Source organism: Neodiprion fabricii, chromosome 5 (assembly GCF_021155785.1).
Source record: "Neodiprion fabricii isolate iyNeoFabr1 chromosome 5, iyNeoFabr1.1, whole genome shotgun sequence".
NCBI lineage: Eukaryota > Metazoa > Arthropoda > Insecta > Hymenoptera > Diprionidae > Neodiprion > Neodiprion fabricii.
The window spans coordinates 10,011,544-10,036,191 of NC_060243.1; the positions used below are offsets into that span (position 1 = coordinate 10,011,544).

Consider the following 24,648-nt stretch of genomic DNA (forward strand, 5'->3'; position numbering starts at 1 on the left):
ATATGAGAAAATCAGTTCACAATAAGAAAGTCGAAAAAAATTTGCGCAAAGAAATCAGCTTCGTCGGGATTTGAACATGGATCTTGAAATCCTCACGCGCTGACAATTTTCCTTCTTCCGCTTACCTTTTTTTCTTTTTGTCGTCGCCCTTTGAACAGTTTGAATCAAATTACTTTCGTCCATATTTTTCAACCGATCTTCGCGTATCTCTTGAAATAAATTCACCGTATACACGAAGTATTTTATTCTCGCAGATTATTGCCCGATTCTGTGGGAAGTTAAAAATTTCTCCACATTGAATTAAATCAATTTCGAGATGAGTTTACTGCCAGTCAATTTTCAATCTTGGTCGACGTGTGCAACGAAAAAATGTGCGTTCAAAAAATTCATGGCATCAGCAATCCAGTTTTTGTACGCGCGCAACCCTTTTTCCCTTTTTTTACGCCCCTGGCGCGCGTCAAAATTGTGGATGAGATAACCTTTCATTGCTCAAGGGAAAAAATGTGGATGGAACTTCTGCACCCTTGACAGCACTGCCCGGGAACGGCGATCTATTTCTCGGTGACACTGCCAGACATAAGTGGGTCAACTTTTTCCGGCTCCGGTTCACGCAGAAACACAGCTGCTTTGTTTCCCGCGAGAAAGGGCAATCAGCGGTTATCGCGTCTCCACTTTCCACCTATCTTAAATTTCAAATTGTCCCTGGTGAGCTACCTGCCGACCTTTCGCGGTTCCCGGAAGAGTCGTCATAGCGGTCGAAATTCCGGAAAACCTTTAAGTTTTAACGTATGCGAGGAATTTTCACTTCAGCGTTGTACAAGATGATGAGTACCGTATTGTCTAGACGAGGATGAGATACTCATCTAGGCAATATGAAAGATAGTTTATCATGCGGTTATCGCTGTAAAAGACGAGGTTATCCTCATTTTCAATATGGGAAATCAAAAAGATAAATACATTAACGGGAAATTCTTAATACGCCGATGAAAAATAGTTGCACAAATTCATCCAGACGAAATGAAAGATAGTTTTTATCGTGCGGTTATCTCTGTAAAAGACGAGGTTATCCTCGTTTTCATCGTGGATAATCTGAAAGATAATAATAATAAAAACGGGAAATTCTTAATACGCCGAAGAAAAATAACTGTTTTGATCAAATGCGGGTGCGAATAATTTTTTATCGAGTTACGAGTGATTTAGTACGGTTAACTGTATAGATAGTATTAATTTTTTGAAACAACTAAAGACGTGGCAAGTTTACGTAAAAATTAGTTAAGAGCATCGAAATATACATTTCGCCACCCGAAACATCTTTTTTCCAAGTGAAAGTTGATTGCGAAGAACTTTTATCAGGAAGATGTTTTTAGTGAATCATTTAACTTGGCAAAATTACATCGGAGTCTCTATTCCGAATGTTTGAGTAAATTAACAATGTTTGAGTAAACAGTCCATTTTATCTCTGTACCGTAAACAAAGATTGAAATGAACAGCTGAATTATACAGATGAAGACGGAAGATAAACTTAACTCCCAGTATCTCTGTAAAATGAAAGATGAAGTGACTTTATTCAATATAAAATTATCTAGATAACGTACAACACTGATTATCACCGCAGTGTGAAAATCTGAAGGAATTCCGTAGACACGTTCAACCATGATTTGTGTGAATTTTTGAGTAGCATGAAAATGGAAAATTAGTGACAATGCAAAAGTCTTCAGGATCGTGAAATATTTTAGCAGAACTTGTAAAAGATGAGAAGCATCGAATTCAGACTCTCGAAAGCTTTTAGATCGATGAAAAAAAAATTCCTTTCGGTAAAATAATTACGTAGACATTTTTAAATGTCTGATATCGCAATGTCTCTTTTAAAATCGTAGAAATCCTAATATTTTCAAATATCGTAGTAACACGAAAAGTTTCATCGTGCCAAAATCATTCCAAGGATAACTGAAAAGATGAAAAATCGTACGACAAGCGTCTTTTGAGCAGTTCGTGAGTGTAATATTAGGTTTCAGGGAGTTCTGACTTCGAGCCCTCGATTATAGGTGATAAAATACTGGTGAGATAAAAAACGGCTTTATTTCCTCCGGGCGGCGGGCGAAACACGCGAAGTGAAAAAAAATTTACTAAATAAACTGCGAAAAATTGGCTGACTACAGAGAGCTTTCAGCTTCCGGATCTTGGAAACCAAATATTCGCAGAGTTATTGTTGCTTATTGGTTGTTCGCGCGGGCAGAAAAGCGTGTGGAGAGAAGAAAACGGGGCGTTTTGGTTGTCACGAGCAGCGGGTCTGAGTTCTGTATATATTTCAATTTCCATTTCAAATTCTATTCCAGCCGAAAGAGGATTTGCGTTACCGTAGCAAGCGGAGTCGATTTTTCGCTACGGCGTAGCAGCCGAGACACAAACGTGGCTCCGAATTTTCCGTAAAATTCACTCGCGAATAACCGGCTCGCTTCACAGATCAGACCTTCCGCTTTACTCTCACTCACGTTCGTTTTTCGGTAAATAAAAGTACCTAAAACCTCCACCGATATTCGTACAATTGGTATTGTGCACAAAGGCCGTTGCGAAATAATTCGATATTCACGACGAATCAAATTTGGATGTTACAGTGTACACTGAGCTATGCAAATCCTCAAATTTTTGTACCCTCAAACTTTCTCGACTTCTTTGGAACAAAAATTTTTCATTTATTACGAACCTATTGTTCTAATCGTTTACTTGGATTAGGCGAGCTAGCGGATTTTCTAACAGGCTCGTACTCGAGTAGATTGTTTTTCTGAGTATTGCTTACGGAAAACACGTTGGTAAGTTTTTGTGCAAGAAAATCGGATCCTTCTACATGTGAAATCCATATCGAGGCAGATTCTCCGAAACTGCCAAAAAACAGGTTTTTTTTTTACGTTTTACAGTTCTGCATATTATGTGAAAGGGACAAAAATAATGTGTTTATTTTTTCTTGTGTGCGGAAAAGTGTGAAATGAACGTTCGATTTTTCCGGAATAATAACACCGGCCCGAAAAAAAAAAAAAAAAAAGTGGTGTGTACATTTGAACAGATCCACCTACCTTTACGTGTTTTGACGCGCTGAATCCGAATCTGAGGTCGGTTTGGTCCGTACACCCTCAAAATTTTGAGAAAAGTGCAAAAAACCGTAAAAAATGGAAAAAACTGCAGTTTTGGCGATAAAAAAATTTTCTAAATATAAATCATGTAAGTTTTACATGTGATTCGATCCGCTGAGTATAAATCTGAAGTTTATTTTGCCTATAGGCCCTTAAAAATATAAATAATTTGCAAAAAATCCCTGAAAATTGCTATAAATTGTATTTACAGTTACAAAAAAATTGATTAAACATGACTAAATTTATTTCTCGCGTATTGTGATGCACTAAATCCAAATAAAATATCTGTTAACGTGAATCAGTCAGAAATTTACCAAAAATCGTTCAAAAAAGCTTAGAAAGATAAGTTAAGGAACGAGCTTTATCGATTTCAAGCTGTTCTGTGTTTGTGTCGAACTCTTTTGCCTTCAAATGAACTACGCAACGGGTTTCTCTTTCGTTTTTTATTGTCCTTCGTTACTTCTCTCTTCAGCATCCAGCAAAAATCTGCCATCACGTTGACATTCCACTTCCCTTGATATCGATAAAGCTCGTTCCTTACCTTATCTTTCTATGCTTTTTTGAACGATTTTTGGTAAATTTCTGACTGATTCACGTTAACAGATTTTTTATTTGGATTTAGTGCATCACAATATGCGAGAAATAAATTTAATCATGTTTAATAAATTTTTTTATTACTAAAAATACAATTTATAGCAATTTTTAGGGATTCTTTGCAATTTATTTATCTTTTTAAGGGCCTACAGGCAAAATAAACTTCAGATTTATACTCAGCGGATCGAATCACATTTAAAACTTATATGATTTATATTGAGAAATTTTTTTTATCACCAAAACTGCAGTTTTTTTCCATTTTTTACGGTTTTTTGCACTTTTCTCAAAATTTTGAGGGTGTACGGACCAAACGGACCTCAGATTCGGATTCAGCGCGTTAAAATACATAAAGGTAGGTGGGTCTGTTGAAATGTACAGACCACTTTTTTTTTTTGTGGACCGATGTAATTATCTCCCCCATTTTTCTCCCCCAAACCAGAAACCGGGTTATCATTCGATAAATCTGCAAACGTTTTAATCATGGAATGAAAGATACGGAAGATTATGGACGTTCCTGAGTGGGGAAGATTATTGTTTTTTACGACTCTTGTTTATTGCTTAATTCCAGCGTATGTGACTTCGAGATTTCCAACGGTGGACGTGAGCAGTGTGAAGCAAGTTTTGGCCTACAAGTGCAAAGAAAATTCGACCGCCCTCAAGATGAAGTCCATCCGATATATCTGGTGAGTTTTTCCTCCATATTGAAAAAAAATATATCTGCTCCGCGTTTCAAACGAGGTAGGTACTTTCTTTGGGAGGAACAATTTTCCGTACGATCCCTTCCGTAAAACTTGTAGTACATGGCAAAAAAGACAACCCCCCGAGGGTATGTATCAAATCCAATTTTAAAAGGTCGATCTTTGAACTCGAAGTTTTCCCATTTAACCCATCGAGTCACAGTGGTAAGTATTCTTACCACCTATTTTATATCAATTTTTTGGATATTCGGAGAACTTTTAAACACATTTCTTTGCGGTTTTTTTTACTATTTCTAATGGTATACTAACAGATGTTCGATACTCGAGAGTAATTATTGCGATATAATGTAAGTTATTATCATTGGAAAAAAATTGATTGAAAAGATCGTGAAAATTGAAGGAACCATTTATTTCCGAAAAAGTTACTCCTCTACGCATTTACATGTTTTCCTCAAATTATAAGTTTTTGGGGTCGCTGATTACGAATCTGAAATCGGATTTTAGAAATTCAAGATGGCGGATCCAATATGGCGTACGAGTATTTCAAATTCGATCAAATCCGGAGAAAAAAACCTATTTAGGGGTTTTTGGGATCGCTGGTTACGAATCTGAAGTTAAATTTTGAAAATTTAGTACGCCGAATCCAATCAGCGACCCTGAAAAACCCTGCATAGAGTTTTCAACCGTATTCGATGAAATTAAAATTTTTCACCTACCATATTGGACCCATCATCACGAATTTCCAAAATCTGATCACAGATTCGTAACCAGTGACCTCAAAAACCCCTGAATAGAGTTTATTGACCATATTCAATCAAATTTGAAATTTTCGTCCTCCATGTTGGATCCACCATCTTGAATTTTTTAAGTTTCATTTCATATTCGTAATCAGCGACCCCAAAAACCACAGGATCCGTACTGTCTTGTCATAAAAGTTGACTCGGCACGATAACGCGTGACTCAAAGAGTTAAATAACTTTGGGAAGATACATTTTTTTTTTTCTTCTTTTTAAATTGCCGTCACTAGGCCGCAATTAATGATACCGATTAAATTCTACAGGCATTTTGTAAATAATTGAATCGCGTACAAATTTGTGATCTGGTTTTTCTTTAAAAAGTCAATGACTTGACCACTAAAGAGATTCAAAAAATTAATTTTCACCTAGAATTAAAATCCAAGACTCACATCTTGTAAACCATTGGAACTGCAGACTTTAATCTATAGTAATATTTGTGGTCGATTTATCATTTGCATTTTTATTCTAAAACCAATAATTCAGCCACTAAAGACGTTTGAAGATGAATTTTCACACAACATTGTCTTCCGAGTCGAGTCTTACAAATTTTGAACTGTTTTATTTACGGATTTCATTCGTTGGACATATTTGTAGAGAGTTTAATTCTCTGCAATACGATTTTAAAATCAAGTTTGTATCATTATATGGAACTGAATGATGACAATTTTTTTACAAAAAGTGACATCTTCCTCGTATTATGCAAATGGAAAACCTTCCATTTTCGAGATTGCCCTTTCAAAATGCGTATAAAAGTGATACCTTTTCACAACGATTTTTTTATCCATTTTTTTTTCCCGCCATCATACAAGTTTTCCGATTAAAAACGAAATAAAAAACCATAAAAATGTTGCTTCCAATGGAGAACCTCACCCTACCTTCCTATACGCCTCCATTTTCATACCGCCGCGTTCAACTTTTTTTACGATAATTTCTTATTCCCTAATTCTGCCGGTATTTCTCTCGCGATAAAAATCCACCCCATTATTTTCAACTCCTAAAACTTTGAAGGAGACTCAACGCTTCGCAAAAAACACCACCGAGACGCGAACGAATTTAAGGGCTTCTCGCATTCCTGAACCGAAAACCGAGCAACCGACTAACCCTTGCCTTTGTAGACGTCGTGGTAGCGGGGTATTTTCCTCCCAAATAGCTCAAGGAAACACTGGGAAGTTAACGGGTATGAGAATTGATCCGTAGACCATTCACGCCTCACTTCAGTCGATTCAGCGTCATTTCACCGCGACCACAACCCATAACCGTGATTTAAAGGGTCTTTGAAAATGTCTCCATCAAAATCGGGGATTTTGGTATGAAAGTTGAACATTTCGTACAAGGTTGCGAGAAATTTTCACTTATGACCTCAGTATCTTTTAATCTCGGGGTAAACAAATTCGATTCAAATTGTAACGAGTATGAAAATTACGAGTTTTTTTTTATTTTTTTTTTTTAATTTTTATACATCAAAACAATGATTACAGCAAGTTTGAATCAAGTTTTTGTAATACGCTGTATTCTGATTACACCCATTTTTAGTCAAACCATCTGACTAATAGTAGCCTGTTAGAGGCTAATGATTGTGAGGTAAAACGATGGGAAAGTAATCTTGTGCTATAGTCAAAATTATCTCCCGAGTCAAAAACAATACGGTAATATTCACGTTCTAAGAATTGCGGAAGAAACGGTGACGGCGACCCTTTCATTTTTGAATCAGTTTTTCATGAAAGAATAAAATATTTTGAAATTTACCGCTATTCCTTGTGATATATTTGCAAAAGAAAAAAAACAATAATTCTCGAGTTAAGTATCCAGTTTTTAATAATTAACTACACAAAAACTGCACGTTAGATCTTTCTCAGAATAATTATTTCTTACGTATTTATTAGCGATTAATAACACATCAAAAATTCAGCTTTTCATCTTTACATTGCTCCAACGCCCGAACAACCTTAAGGTCATGTAGTACTCCTACCCTTACCGACCGAGCATAGTCACCTTTGTTTTCCTATATTAAATAAACAAACGAACGAAAAGGGGATAAATTTCCGGAAAGTTACTGGTATCTCGAAAATAGTCAAAAAACGAGTGGTTTTTCGACACGTGTTACTATTCCTACATTTCCCGCATTTCAGGGACCAAAAAGTGCCAAGATGAGATACTTTGCGCAAAGAGCGATGCACTGTCGAAATTCAAACCCTTTACGTTAGTTTTTTCATTCGATGTAGGCAGAAAAAGGGTGAGTTTACTCGGTCGGTAAAGGTAGGAGCACCGCGTGACCTTAAGAGCTCGCTTCAGCCGACGTCGTTTGTTTCTCAAACGAGTCACATGGTGCACACAAAGCTTGTCTCTGCAATTGACGGCGAACGAAATGACCGCGACAGACTGTCAAGTTTATAAAAAAAATCCAAGCACCTACCGTCAAACCATTCTGAACAAGAGTCCAAACGACAGTCAACGTCGTCTACGAAATCCATTTGCACCCTGAAGAAGACGGGGCACTCGCATAAGCTTTACTTTGCAAAAAAGAAACTCGAAAGACGATCGCTTTTATCTCGGTTTCATTCGAGATGTTTTTGGACGATCGCCAAATCACGCGTGCAGAAATTATTTTACGCGCGTGTTTGTTCTTATGGCGATTCGGCAAAGACTACGAAGTTATGGATATTTGCAAGTTTGAAACGAATAGATGCTGAATCGTGTGACGTAAGCTCAACACACTTTTTCACAAGTGGAAAATAACTTGAGATTTGAGTGACACGCTGATTTTTTCAGTTGAATTAATTCAAATCAATTCGTATAATTCTACTTAACTTTTCAATTCAAATTAATTTTATTAATTCAGATTCACTTTCTTTTAATTCAATACAATTTATTTAAATTCACTGCAATTCAATTGAGTTTTAAAAAATTTCAAATTTATTCTTTCTTATTTCCTGTTGATTTAAATTAAAGCTTTTAATAGAAGTTGATTTCTTTTCTTTGCGACGAGCTAATTCTTGCACGAATTCAAACACTAATTCAAATCAATTTCAATTAATTTTCTCTCGACCAGTTATTTCTCAGGTAATTCTAATTATTTCAATTGATGTTTTGCTAATTCACTTAATTCTTTTTTTATTACAGCTGAATTATAATTGAATCACAAAGCTACCGATACGTCAATTCAACGAGTTATTTCCCCCTCGCGTTTTCGTTTCTCCGTAAATAGTGATGGATTTCTTAAATAACAAAAAAAGAAATAATAATACAGCAACTATCACTAGTATCATAGAATCACTGTAAAATTTAAAAAAAATCGTGATCCATGTTTGTGAAATTATGAAACTTTGAAAGCACTATTTTTACTCTTATAAATGGAAGAGGAGTTTCTCAGACTCGGAAACAAACTCCATAAAATTTACGACAGTTTAAAATCAACTCCTTGTTATTAAAACTAATCAACTAGAATTCGTTTTTTTTTTTTTTTTGACCTTAGCAACATTTTCAGAGAAGGTGTGGAACCTCATTGAGTACACCGAGTTGAATTTTATGCATTAATTTATCAAGTTCGACTAATTGCATCCAGGCATGTACTCTTGCTCTATTTTCTTCCTGCTGCTTTTCCTCATTACAACTTGCTACCCGTTCAAAAGTTGGAATATAAAAGCTCGCGATTCGTCTCTGATTTTATTGCTTACACGAGCAACGTACCTGGAGGCAGTGAAACGAGGTAGTTCTCGAATTTGTTACTGTAGTTGCACTTCCGCCGGGGATACAACTTTCGCAATAAAGTTTCAAGTTATGTCGGGCAAGTCTCGCATACCCGTAACGTTCGCTAACTCTTCAGGGAGGGATGTCAAGTGGGTGTTATATGTATAGGTGTTCTACATATATGGAGTGTTTCAACGTCCATCGCCCACGATTTCATTCCCCTTTATCGTAAATTCTACACTGAGAGAAATTTTTTATTCCGGTAACTATTTTCATTTTTTACTGCAATCGGAAAATATATAGTTCTAGGTAGAAAATGATAATTAATTTTATAGCTGTTACCGGAAATTCTAATATCCGTTACTGTTCTTTCTCATTACGATCACTGTTGCTAGATTTTATTGCAAACTAAAGTATTTTCAATTCTTACACGAACAAAAAAAAAAAAATAGAACAAAGAAAACGACACGTTATTGTCGAAATTTGTATTTCACTTCGAGAATTTGTCAGAAATTGGTAAAAAAGAAATCACAAAAGCACAAAATTATTTTTTTTTAAGTACAAGAACAAAAGAATGTCGCTTTCATTGTAGTGAAATTTTACACATAATCGGTTCATCGTTTTTTTTTTACCGTATTACATATCGTTAGCAAAAATTCCACGCAATGCTTTGGATTCAATTTCCAACACATCCGTACCTTTTATCGAAGTTTACAGTTAAATTGCAATTCGTTCATGCCTAGAATGCGCGTTGGTTTTATTACAGGTAGATAATTATACATACACATTGCATAACCGTCGACAACTTTTCTCAGGAAAACATCAAGCTGCGTGTATTACAGCAGAAATATCGTTGCCTCCGCATCGTCGGTGGAAATTTGTTTCGTGTTATTTTACATCAGCTTCGCGTTTTTCTATTCCAGCAGTTAATTTCAAAATTTTATTAATTTATTTTCCTAAACAGTTTTCATCCTGGGTGAAATGAATATTAATAGAAACGTCAGAATTTAAAGCCGGTAAGCTTTGATCTTGAGAATATTCTCAGCATCTTACGGCGATGTTCGCAGTCTTCCTTCGTTTGCTTTACTCTTTGCTTCTTTTTTCCGTATTTTTTCTGGGTGAGCATGAAATTACGTGAGCTGAAGTGTGTTGTGTACGACGGTTGTTTTTATTTCCAACTCACAGCATCTGCCAGAAAGAAGAACAAAAATATAATCTGACGTGAATAAAAGTTTCGCTCTTCCTCGCCAGCAAATTAGGTCGCCCTCTTATAATTTTCTCCCTTTCAGCTTATGAAGAATAGTGGGGCATGGGATTAAAAAGATGACAAAGACAATGCGTCGTATAAACAAAATTGAAATTTATCTCACAATTAAGTCATGTCTCAAAAAATTTATGCCACGACACCGGGATTCGTGACTTTTTTTTCTTCTTCTTTAAATTCATTTGCGAAAATATCATCCCCTTGCTTATTCTCGCGTAGGACAAAAATTAAACCTATCGAAAAATATACCTCTTCAAAATTTCAACGCACCGAAGCATCTGCTTCGCTTCTCGTATTTGTTTTCTTTTATGAAGTAAAACTTTCTCGACGTGTAATCTATAAATAGGATGAATAGTTTTTACGAACGCGGCAGATTTTTACTAAGAAACTATGAGCGCGTTTTTCTGTTTTTTGAAAACTACCGAAATTTCACGTAAAAAATTCAATTTCATACTCTTTTGTCTTTTCATATATGATATGAGTAGCCGCAGGAATTCAAACGTAGGTAAAGAAATTCTTGAACCAAAAAAAATAGATTTTGTTGGAGTTCATTCATTTCAATCTAGTATCTTTCATTTGTCTCAAATACGATGACTTCGATTTAACAATTTCGATTTAGTTAGTTTCTCAAAACGATTTAGTCAGGCGAATTCCTTGATTCAGCAAAACCCTTTTTTGTCGCAATCGAACGAAGTATCGTTTCGAATGAACCTTTCGATGTGTTTCCAAAATTCAGTCAACTAAATATCATTTCATTTCAAGTTTACGTATCGTTCCTCGAAGTTGAATGTTTCTTGACAGAAACAACTAGGTACTTCAAATGAAATAAGTAGACGAATCTAGACAACTAAAGACTTACATCGCTGGAATGCCATCCTCTGTTGATCCAACCGTAGCTTGTTTGGCGTAACTGGTTGAATCAGTTGCAGTAATTTCTTTACGAGATAAAAAAAATACCACACGCTTTGAAACAACTAGAGAATATATGATTCATCGTAGACATCGGTATACCTGTACCATAAACGAACACTAGGCCGTGAAATTTCTCGCCACGGAAGTAGCTTCAGAGATATTTATAAAACCGGGTAATCGGCTAGGAAGTCAGATACGGATAACGTGAGATTAAATTTGTCATCAGACATATTACAAACAGAGAAAGCGTAATACCAAGTTTCGGTTAATCGAAATTGACGCCGACTCCAAATAAACAAAAACTATTGACGTACGTTCAATTTATACTTTGACACGTACAGCGATAAGTCTTCGGGTTTGACCCATTAAATGTTGGATAAATTCCGCAAAATTTTGAGTCAGCAGAATGACAAATTGTATGATTCAAAGAATACGTTTTATGCGTTTGAATAACTCTGATGTTCAGTCATTGCAAAAGATTTTTGTAACAACAAGTTTCATTACGTGTTTCAACCGTTGAACTCTCGACTCAACAAAACGTGTATTAAGACGAGCTCAATTTGTTTCCATACTAAAATTTAGTATTTTTGAAACAAAACGATCACCATACGTTCAATAAAATTTTTAATCATTCCAATCACTCATTTTCTTGATACAAAATTCACATTATTGCAAGTAACTCGAGCCGTGTTATCTTGAATAAATTGATAGTCAGCACGATGATTCAGTTCTACATTAAGCGTTGTCACAAGTATTTCGTTCAAAAAAAGTATTTTGTTGTATCAAGTATTGTCTTCGCTCCATTTAATTGAATCACACGAATATCACTTGACTCAAATAATTCTTTTCCTCCGTACAGAGGGTTTGGAATATTTCTTCAATATTGTACAAAAGTTGTATTAACGATGTCGAAGTGAAATTTTCACGAATGCTCGATGCGTCGATTATTCAAATCAGCACCTACCTTTCAAATGTATTTACTTCAAGGTTTTCATGGCATTATCGAACCCTGGCGCTGCACGCCTTCGCAGCTTTCTGTGCATAAAAAGGAAAGGAAGCGTTAAAAAGCGCGAGAATCTTTTTCCCAGAACTTTTTAACCCGCACAGTTCTTCGGTCGGCTGGTTGTGTATTTAACCAATAGTGTGCGTATAGATATGCATAGTCGGACAATAAATTGGTGTAAATTTTTTTGCCGTCAACGCGTCGGTGCCGAAGAGAGAAAAGTAAACTTTCATTCTTATTCAATATCTTTTCTATGGCAGAAATACGTGCCGGATCGTTTCAAAGCCATAGAAAATTTATCGTTCGACTTTGACGCAGACGGAAAGAAAAAGAGAAAAATAGAAATGAAACAGTTATCAACTTTTTACTCGATTATACTTTTTATGCACTCCGAAGAAAGGAAAACCACAATTTCTTCGACAATGATGTTCATTTACATTTATCGTACATGGAATAAGAAAGTTTTCACAACTTTTACCCGTGGTGATGAAGATGATGTCAAAATTCTGTTTAAATGTTATAAATCATGTGAAACTCATTTACGAACAGATATGTAGATCAAATTTTAAACTCTCACCGTACTTGGAAAAGCTTTTACTATAACAGTTTCGTAACGTTCGAACACGTTTCGTAAATTTTCTGTAATTTTGACAAATATTTTATAGCATTGCGCCCACTTGATGTTAATATTTTTTTTAGCAAAGAATTATCTCTCACCAATATCTACGACTTGAATAAACCCTCTCGACACAAAATTGCTTGTTCTTTGATTGCAGTCGTCTTCTAGCTGGGAACGTTACCAATGAGACCCTTTTGTTTTAATAATTGACTAATCAAACGGTTGAAATTGAATCGTTGACTATCTGGGGCGATGTTGAAGTTCCAAATGTGAGAAGTTCCCAAAGCGCCTAATTACGAATTATTTGACGACGAAACTTGAAGCAAAGAACTCAAACTTTTACAGAGCAGAGTTCCGAAAAGTAAAGTTTTGACATAGAGCAAAATGCCGGAAAAATAAAGTTTCGATAGAGTTAAATTTTCGAAAATTAAAATATACTCCCAGAACGTGGTTATCAACGAGTGGGTGCGAAAGATCAGAATGACCAGGATTCCGAACGTAAAAATATCGAGAATCCAAAACCAAAACAAATCAAAGTGGCGAAATTTCACCAATCCAGAAATTCACTGAACTGAAAATCTTCGATTATCAGAATTTCGATGTTTCAGATTTCTAAATTTTCTCATTTTTGCACTTTTGGAACGTTGACTTGTCCGAGTTACGCCGTTTCGGAACTTTGATACTTCGTCAAAGTTTGATTTATCAACTTTAAATTTCGCGATAAAAAAAGTCGGAATCTGACGCTTCCGGAACTTTTCAAATTCGGATTTTCAACCCCGACCCGACCATCAACTTTTCGTCGAACTCTTGACGCTCACCGAATTGAATATCAATTCATTTGGCCCGATGTTATCAGATCATAAAACCGCGTATTTGACCGATCCTGCGGAGAGATTGAATCTTGAGCATAAAGCAAAAAATGTTTGAACGGCACCGCCGAATTAATTTCAGCTCACCCGTGAAAAATGGCGATATTCACTTGGGTAAAAAGGGAGGTAAAAAGGGTCTGCGATTCGCTGCGCGAAAAGTCAACTTTAAACTAAAACAACACGGCTTGCTCAGGGAAGTTTAGTGCCTCTCTAATCGCTGCCAATCCAGCTTACGGAGACAAAATCGCCTCGGCACCGACCTTTGCCAATAACGATAAACGGCGCCGGCCTCAAGTGGCAGCTGTATTATCGAAGCCCGGATTTTGGGGGTGCGGACCCCGCAGCTGGTGTAGACTGCCCGTCAGTATTGCCTGAGCTCTGATCAACATCGCTAATTAGGGAATACACTAAGAGAAATTTTAAGTTCCGGTTACCGCTCGGTCCTTGATTATTTTCATTTTTTACCACGCTCGAAAAATACAGTTCTGGATAGAAAATGAAAATTAGTTTTCCAGCCGTTACCGGAAAGTCTAGTATCCTATTCTTTCTCATTAGGATCGCTGTTGCTATATTTTCTTGCAACTGTTGCGAAAATTTAATGCTTGTTCAACGATAAATTGACGTTGAAACCTTGTTTAATTAAAAAAGTAGAGTAAACCGAAGAAACTGATTTTGCGTTGCGATTAACAAAAAATGATCGACGGTAGCGCAAAGTTTAGTTACAGAAAAATGCGTCGTCACATTTTAAATTTTGTGCTGCCGAAACACACAGTTTCCAAGCAAGGTAGTAATTTTTTTCATAAAAACCTATAATTTTTGTAACATGCATGAATAAAAAATGCATTAGGTGTCTTTTACATCACGATTATAGACAGCAGGGTAATTTTTCTCAGATTTTGTCTCTCCGTGCAATGTCATCAAATAGATACGATGTTTCACCGATCTACGATTATCTTCGACTCCTCAATTATCTCCTAGAAAATTTCATCGCTGGTCAAAATCATTAGTTCGATTCGATTGGATTGAATTTTACCCCAGCAATGAAGATATCGCAGAATAATTTCATACCGACGAGACTTTATCCCAACATTTCTGACAGTTTGACGTTTATTTACACCTTGTTTTCGTTTTTATCGAGTTCTTACTTCTGCGACACGACAGACTGGCAAGGTTTAATACTGCACCGGATGTACCGGACGCTTGAATCGAGAAAGTGTAATTACTGTCGTAAAAAGTGTAAAAAGTTTTGATCACCATCGCGACGAAAGAACAAGTCGAGGAAAAAAACGTCGTCTGTAAATTTTTTCCCCTGGAGGCTCATGAATTTGACCTGTGAAACGAAATTTCATTACGGTGAAAAATTACAAGATAATGTATCAGGTAGGGTTTCGTTGTCATCTTCCCTGAAAATTACTCAAGTGATCGATCGCACGCCTGGGTTTGCGAAACGCGAATGCGAGCAGCTGGTGTTTGCTTTCTTAGCTCACGAATCCATCGCAAAGTAATTTATAACGATTTCTTAATTTCATTCACGCCTTTTTCCCGTGCTTCAAATCCACGAATCCATATAATAATACATATCCGTACACTGAGAGAAATTTTTAGTTCCGGTCGCCGCTCAGTCCTTAACTATTTTTATTTTTTAACACAATCGAAAAATATAGTTCTAGGTAGAAAATGAAAATTAGTTTTCTGGCTGTTACTAGATTTTCTTGCAACTGTTGCGCAAATTTAATGCTCGCGCAACGATAAATTGACGTTAAAGCCTTGTTCAACTAAAAAAGTAGAGTAAACCTCAGAAACTGATTTTGCGTTGCAATTACCAAAAAAGGATCGACGATAGCGCAAAATGTTTACGCGTAAGTCGATTTTCGTATTTTCAACGATATTCAAACAGTTTTTTTTTTAACGATACCCGTTTTACTGAATTTTTCTAGTTACTGTAACAAATGAAATTTTTCTCCGTGCATGTTTCGTTTCCACACTTGCCGCGCACTGAGCAATGACTTCAATTTTTCTAACTCAAAACGAGCGAAATATTTTATTGACAATGGCTGTAGTGATACGATATTAGAATATAATAGATTACTATGAAAGTACATCGCTGCTCTAATTTTGGACCAAAAACCTCTCAGTCGTCCATGTACTCGTTTATTTACATGGATTTGGCGTTCTTAGTGAAATTTTGGCGGTAAAATATGGATCGGAATATTCTTAGCTGCGAAGTTATGAGTTTTCTTTGAACAGGGAAAAAGGATGAGGGCGACAATATAAGTTTATTACATTTACATCCGCGGGTTACTGGAGTGAACACTCAAATCGTCTTGTGTCTGAACGAGTATTGAATAACACCTTTCCGGTGCAGTGAAGAAAATGGAAGATAGATAACAATTATGTCTACACTGTAAAAAAATGGTTAAAAATAAGAAATGTTCGAATACTCGAAGTGTGATGTTTTCATACAGGCAAATGCCACGTGGCGACATATCTGCAGCTTTTGAATGTGTTAGAATTCCAGACAAATCTCCATTGCCTCAGAATCAATGGTTCGTAAATCCGATCGAAGCGGCTTTTGGACCAATCGTTTGCATCCGAATGGCTCTCGAGGCAATTTAATCCGCCGCCTATTTGCCCGGCACTCGACGCCCCGATTTTCATCGATTATAAGCTCCGAACCACGTTGAAAATAGATTAAAGAAAATAAAATAAAAACAGCACTTGATAGATAAACTTGAAGTAAATTTAAATCGGGTCGAATCTCAGGATTCATCCATTTAACATCGGGCTAAAAAAACTTTCGATTAATCGGTCTGCGAAGCCCGGCTGACGTTGAGGAAAGATTTTTCCAATCGCAGAAACAGCGCGGAATAACGGGGCGTATTATACGTGAAAAGGTAAATTTATCTTCCTATAATTTTCTCGTTAGTTTTACGTTTAGCTTCGTAAAGTCGGTGCTCATTTCCTGGACGATGCGGGAACTTTTGATGGAAGATGTCGTCTCCCGAATTTTTAGCTCTCACTTTATTTTATTACGATTATTTATTTATTTGTTTCGTTACGAGAAGTCTTGTTAATTTATCGTAAGATAAATCGGTGATTTGTTTAGGATGTTTCCTTTTTAGTTTTCTGAATTTCCGAAATCTCCAGCTGGTTAAATCCTGGTCTTTAGTTCTCTGGAAGACTTTTCCTTTTAGATAAACTAAAGCTGGCAGAATCTCTTTGATGAACTTTTAAAACAGAGGTGGAACGACTTAAATTAAACAATGAATTCAAATAAACTTTCCCAGTGCACTTGATGATACCAGCGATATCAAATTCGTAAATACCTTTATTTATTATTCACAAAACTTCTCAATTTCTACAACATATTTTACCGAATGCCTTCTCCTCTCTTTTCACAACAATTCCGCGAAAAGAGCGTCGTTTATCAAACTTGAACTTATTTTCTACCAATCAAACATTTACAAGTAACTCTAAATTAACTTAGAACTAATTTAGAAACTACAAACAAATGAACAAGCCTTTCCTACACGAACTCAGCGTTCAACTTGTACGAGACTCAACCTTGTATGAAAATATATCATCTTCCGTATCATACGCGATTTCTTTAGCAAAATTAAACAAACGAAGAAATTTTATGTCGAAAGTTTTGAGCCTCGTTGTACTTCCTTTTGAACTCTCGTTCCAGATAAATCAAAAATAAGTCCATACAAAATTTTTTCAGAGGTACGGAATGGAAACAGTAGATATGATTAATGGCTGGTCAGATAAAAATGATAATAACTTTTATTTTATGCAGCATCCTCTTAGCGGATTAAAGGTTTTATATATAACGCAATATATTATCGTCCCTTGTGCCTCGTGACTATTTTCGGGGCTCTGATAATTGAGATCTTTTGCCTTGGCAGAATTGACGGTGGCTCAACATGAATATAAACGAGAACATTTCACAGCGACTCTTTCAGGTTTGAAATTAAAAATCATAGTAGCAGACATTCTCTAAAGTTGAAGAAATGTGCATTGCTGTGAGAGTTATTTCTGCAGTTATTCAGATTGCTGAAAAACGATAAATCCCAAATTTTCAGCCTCTGGGGACAAGCTTAGCGCTCGGAATCGAATTTTCAAGTTTTTTGCCCAATTTCGGGGTGTTAATTAAAAATAAGTGGTTTTTTTTGGTTGTATTTCGCGTGTTATAAGCTTAAAAAAAAATCTAAAATATGAAATCGATCGTACATTTTTTTGGAAACACGATCCCGCCATTGGTTATCCGATATTTTCACGTGGAATCGTGGAAAAGTTGAAAAACCGAATTCGCTCAAATTTTCAGGAACGATTCTTTGAAACATGTACTTTCAGCACGCCATACTTGCATTTCTTATATCGGACCGATGGACATGGTTATTTTCTGTGGAAGAGGCACTAGAGGCTCAATTCATGATATTTTCTGCCATGCATATACCGGGACAATCTCGTGAACCTTTAAAATCATCTGCGCATGCGCCGAATAATTCAATCTCATTGGTCGGCGAAATCTTCCCGCAGCGATATTCTTGTCTGCGATGCAGGCGTACCAACGTACGCAAAATTAGTACGTTTGAATTTTCAAAGAGCGTAAGCATCAAGTTCCGACCGTTCTTTGAAGAATCAACTTTCCGACCCAATAACAAATGCTTACCAAACCTTTCCGAGTCACCACCTCAATTATTTCAGATTCTAACCTCGAAAATTCATATCAACTACATCGCCGACAGAAACAGTTTGATAGCTGAAACTCGGGATGGCCAGCCTGCACGAACAGCCGATAAGTCTCGCGCATGCGCGGTTGATTTTCAAGTATCACGAGATTGTGAAGTCATGGTGACATTTTTGTCATTCCCGACGTGGAATGACTCATGGATGAGATGTGACAACGACCGGATAATGCGGCGTTGCATCAGAAGTGTCAACGCTTCATCACGTCGTCCGTTCGTCGGACTTGTAACAAATTTCGTTCAGCCCCAACATTGCGTCCCCTAATTAGTTGAGTCGAGGTTAATGGCGTGACTTCCGAGTTTCCCGTTGCAGATTATTTGTTGCCGGCTGGATCACGCGGTTCTCCTAAGTTTTAGCTCATGGAAAAGCGACCCTTGAAAGCAAGGGTAAATTGTTCATCCAACGAAAAGGGATTTGGACTAGGTAACAGGCTCGCGATCCATCATTGGTTTGGCAAGAAAAGAGGCTTTTCCTTTTTCGATAGTTCGAATTCTGTGGCAGGTTTTCTTTTTTTGCACCTCGTTCATTTTTAAATTTACTTTACGCCTTCGGCCAGCTTTTTATGGTCAGAATTTTTATCTCGCCGCAATTTTTCCATATTTATCGTGTATTTTTGTACAGAAAAATCTGATTTTCTCGAATATAAAAACTGTTTCGTAGCAGATCCTCAGAAACTGCCGACAAACTTTTTTTCTGTTGACATTTCGAGTCTCGTACATGTACGAGATTTCGCATTTATGCGAAAAACCAAAACGCATATTGTTTGTATTGTTATTATTATTATTATTATTATTATTATTTTTCTACCATGTCGACATTTTGGAATATTTCTTGATATTTTTGGAATCGATCAGTGGAAACAGGTTCATAATTATATCGGTATGCATATCCCAGGGATCTCAAATTTTCGTCACATATTCCATATCCCTGTGATATTTACACCGATTAAATTATGATCCCAGTTTCATCCCACTGTGAAAGTTTCAGAATATACTCGAAAGTCTCTAGTTTTCAGCCGAATATAAAAAAATTGAAACAATTTATTAATTTCATTCTCTGCAGATATATGGAATTGAAAACCTGGATAAAATAAGTTTTTTATGTTCGTTTGTTTGTTTGTTTGTTTTTTTTTTCCGTTCCTGCGAATCTACCTAAAAATATTTTCACGAATGGCAAAATCAGAATATTCTGCACAGAAAACGTATCGAGTAGCTGTTTTTTACTCACTTTTCACAGGAAGTGGTAAGAATTTCAAGACAAAGATTCAATGCAAAAATGTGAGAAAATTGATCAACGTGTTTCTCAAAAACATTCAGGCCCGGAGGTCTAAAAATTGCAGTATTCTGATATCTTAGTTTGCACTATAAAATATCGAAATTTAAACACTTAAAAATTGATTGTAAGTTTTTAGATTAGCCCATATTCAGATTTACTTTAGCGAATTTGAAAAAGGTTGACGGTCGTATTATAGAACGGAAGAAATTGCGTTCGGCGCCTTACTCTGGTGTAATTTTTGAACGTAATAATGGAAATGGATGGGTGAAAAAAAGTAATTACCGGTTGAAGCAGATAACTTGAAATATATTCCGAGGTCTCGATGAGACACTCGACGTAGCTGAGACGGGCCTAACAACCCTACACAACTTCTCCTAATTTAGGTTGAGTGGTGGCTCCCATTTGCACGAATACCGCTCCTATCCCGATTAGAGAAGTAGAATCAAATTCTGGCGGTTAGTATGGACTCGAAGTCAAGTAATTTGGGAAACTTCAGACTCTACTTGTTCTCATTGAATAGAATCTGATTGACTTTGGACAATCTCACCAAATGACACATCAACTTTAAGGATGTACATACATGCTCAACTAAAACTCAGTCTCGTCGACGATATTGAATACTTTATGATAAGATAAAAATTGGGAACAAAATTCACCACAATAAAGACGGTAAGAGAATTAAATTTTAATAATAATAATGCCCAAAAGTGATCAATAAATTGTTCAAACGAAACATTGTTCGACAAATTCTTATCGAATGTTTTTTTTTTCTTTGTGTGAAACGAATTCGTTGATTTTTCTGTGTACACATGAATTCTTAAAGAATATTCTAATTATTTTGAAATTTTCGTTTTAGATTTTGAAAAATGGAAGAAAAATCGTGAATCTTAGATACGATTTCGTAAAAACGTTGTACATTGCAATTAAGAAGTTTCCGGGGCATTGAACGAACAGTTTCGTAAATATAGCCTTTATAAAATTTCGAAAACGGAAATTTGAAAATAGTGAGAAAATTCTTTAAAAATTGATGTGTATTCCGAAAAATCAACGAATTCATTTCACGTGACAAAAAAAAAAACATTCCTTAAAAATTTCTTAAACAATGTTTTGTTTAAATAATTCATTGGTAACTTTTGCGCATTATTATTATTCCAATTTAATCTTCTTATCGTATTTATTGTGCTTGATTTGTTTCCGATTCTTATCTCATCGTAAAGTATTCAACATTGTCGACGAGACTCACTTTTGATTGAGAATTTACAGCAGTTACATCCTTAACACTGACTCCAAACGAGAGTAACGGGCCTGAGGATCACAGATTCTGCCGAATAACTTATTGGAATGTTTCTTTGGTCCAAAATATGGAGCTTCTGCTGTGTGGTTTCACCCATTGGGCCTTCATTCGTTCAATTTAAAATTCATCAGGTTATCGAAAATTAGCAGATTATACTCGACTGTTGCTCTGAAATACTGATACATACGCTTACACGTGAATCTGTGAGAACCTGTCGTCAAAAACGTCAAGAGATGGATGATGAAAATTAACATTTCAGACAAAAATAAGCAACCGGTTTTTTTTTTTTTTTTTTTTTTTGATAAGGCATTCCACTCAATGGATGAAACTACGTTTTCTTCATCAAAAGCTCCATTTTTCAGGATAAAGAAATACTCTCCTTGTCAGTGTAGCTATTCACTTCGTCTTGAGAGGGGTACGCGATGTTTTTTTCACGATTCCATCGACTTCATTAGATGTAATTGCGAGCCGAAATTGGCGATGTATGGTTCGTCTAAGATGCGAGAGGCCTGCTTTAATAAATCATTAACGTAAATAAACTTAATTTGTTTTTCTCAGCCAGAAGCGATTGGCTTATCCCGCATACAATTAACCTCGATACTTGGAAAAACGGTATGTAGGACGACATTTTTTTCTTTTTTAGCTTCTTCGTAAATTAACTCGCAGACGTCAACCCTGAGTCCTACATCACGGATGTTATTATTTCCGCGTATTTGGTACCGCTAGACGTGGATGATAAAAAAAAAAATTACTCAAAAATCAGAGAATTTTCTAGTGGCTATATTTTTACCGTTTTCGTATGCGGATAAGTTCAGGTTCTGGACTGGCCCGATAAATTTAAATTGATTTGCAGGAGACCGTGTTGTCACCTCACAGCCACTAGCGTGAATAAGTTATTTCCAAAAATGAGTTGAATAGCAAAGAGACTTGATTAATCAGAAAAAAATAATTCAAAATTCAAGATGGCGGATCCAATATGGTGGACGAATATTCCAAATTCGATCGAATCTGGAGAAAAAACTCTGTCCAGATGTTTTTGGGGGTGTCGATTGGGAATCTGATATCAGATTTTGAAAATTCAGTATCGTAAATCCAATCAGTGACCGCGAAAAACTCTGCACAGAGTTTTTTGACCGAATTTGATCAAATTTGAAATTTTCTTCCGCCATATTTGATCCGCCATCTTGAACTTTTGAAATCTGGTTTCAGATTCGTAATCAGCCACCCTAAAAGCCACAGAAAACAATCTTGTTTCAAAAGTTGACTCGGTCCAATAATATGTGACTCAAAATGTTAACATGTTGGATAATACAGGATATTTTTTCCCTCTGATCTAAGTTCGATAAAAATATTTGGCAAAAAATGATAAATAAAGTATTGCAGATTCTCGGTTCATCTGTACGGGATCGATTCTCGTTATTCGCTTCTCTTCCCTTGATTCTGATTCTCCTTCTGCTTCATCTGCCGCGAACACGTGCCAATAACGATGTTAATCATTACCCAACACCCGACTAACATCCTCTCACTTGATTAAACCAGCACGTTCTAATTAATGATATCAACGCATCTAATCTGTTCTTTACGCGTCGTAGCTTCTGTATTCTCTTTTGTTTGACATATAATACGCGGATTACACGTTCGTACAACGTATAATCTTTTATTTCGTGTGAGATTTCATCTGGTTCGCGTTACAGCCTTTGATCAGTAATTTACGCGAGTGTGCAACACTCCTGTTTTACCGACAGGTTAGAAAAATCGAATTTCACGCTTAACTCCAAATTTTAGAAAGTTATAGGCTTTACGTTCCAGCTTATATCGCCATCAAGAGAAGTTGAAAAAGTTGACGAACACTGTGTAAATTTTAATACGGTGTGTGTTCACTAATAATTTTTTGGTGTGTATATTTTCATCAATTTGCCAGCCTACTCATTATCAACCGCGTATCTTTACCCAAAGTCTAAAGCGATTTTGTCGCTCAGGAAAACAGAAAAAAAAATGTGAACCATGTTACGTTGAATTTGTCGGTAAAACAGGAGGATTCGACATCCTCCGTACCGAGAGAGCATTCGCTAATATATGTATACCTATACCCGGGATATGAATTTCGTTTACAGAATGGTGACTCGCAGTCACGTCCCGCTGTCCTTACAATCCCGTGAGAATGAATTTGAAAAACGATTAGATGGATATAAATATGAATAAATGGAAAAAACGTAGTTCGTGCATTATTATGCGTGGCCGCGTACCTCGCGATACACCTTGGATCAATAATGTCACCAGGTGGTGAGTTTTCAATACTGCCTACAGTGGTACCTACGGGAGGCATGCCATTGCCATTATTCACGTGACACACGTGACTTAACGACGGAGCTAACGGACGCCATCCATTTGGTATCAGAAACCGAACAAATAACGATGCGAACAAGCCCCGTGGTTGTGTTTCGAGTGTCGAACGAACGGCAGTCGGACGCTTTTATACGCGTATCGCCGTTATCTGTTGAAAAGATATTTGAAAAGATATGGGAAAACATTTCATGTACCGAAGCTGCATTCATGCTTTTGCAGGAGCGTATAACATCGAGTCCATCGTTAGAAGTTTAAAAGAAGTGGATACGAGGAAGGGGAACGAATAGAAAATCGAACTGCGTTTCAGATCCATCGTATTCCCAGTGACATCTTCGTTGTTGTTATTATTATTATTATTATTATTATGCATTGTTGTTGTTATTATTGTTGTTACGTTAAAGTTTTTCCTAGCACTGAGATCTGGGCGAACGATAAAGATGAATAGCTTCATCTTCTGCCGTTTGTGTTCGTCTCGATTCCGCCCAAGAATTTCTGTATTGGTCACGGAATCGATATGCTTTTATAGATGGAGCGAACCTGGCATCGGAAATACCGAAGGTCGATATCTTTTATCGAAAAATTATAGAAGTGTCGACGCTTTATCTCTATGAATAATTGACATTCGAAATCATCGACTCATTGGCCGAAACGAACACTTACCCTGCAGATCTTATCTCGAGGATGAAAGAAATTGTATAATGTCGCCAGCGGGTGAAGGGAAATCTTTTATGATGCCTAAGTTTTTCTACTTGAAGCTCCCCCGCGGCAAGATCGTCTATTTCTGTTTTTGAAGATGTTTCGTCGGGTATTCATGTTTAAAGACTAAACATTCCAGTTTGCGAATTTCGATGAAAATCCACCCTGAATGTATTTTGATTGAATACCTGTCTCCTCTCGTAAATTCCAGGTTCAAATATTGGATTATCATGTTTTTCCCGATTATATAAATTAGGAGAAGCTGGTACTAAATTATTTTCAGACCTCTTCAATTCTTTTCGAACTTGGTTTATGAAAAACCAGGAGTCCCAGCTGAGTCGTCACTTCTTGACCGTTCTGATTCATACTATTGGAAATTCTCTGTTGGTTTATCGTTTTCTGTACAACTGACTTGTGATTAAATGAGAAATGCTATTACTGTTATGAATTGTGTTTGAATTTGAGAATTTTTGTTTTTTTCTGTTTTCTATATTTGGCATCTCAGTCAGACAGACATCTTCTCTAACCTTTCCGATCATTCATTGCGTATAACTTCCACATAGTAACTTTCCCAGAATTTTTTATAGTAACCTTATAGTCACTTTCTTGTCCTTATATTTCCATCCATTATTCTGAATTATTAAACCTTTCCTGCATTCACACTATTTGAACCTGACTCAATTCAATACCAAAATTCAACCAAGTAATTTCTAC

The 24,648-nt window shown here is 36.3% G+C and overlaps 1 protein-coding gene across 1 annotated transcript in view; it reads left to right on the top strand.

Moving 5' to 3' along the window:
• LOC124183868 (protein abrupt-like) overlaps positions 1 to 24,648 on the top strand; it is a 158,818-nt gene that overhangs the window by 78,993 nt on the left and 55,177 nt on the right. Inside the window, exon 8 of the mRNA XM_046572980.1 lies at positions 4,291 to 4,405. Within this exon, the coding sequence (XP_046428936.1) occupies positions 4,291 to 4,405 (115 nt within the window). The remainder of the gene's footprint in view (positions 1 to 4,290; positions 4,406 to 24,648) is intronic.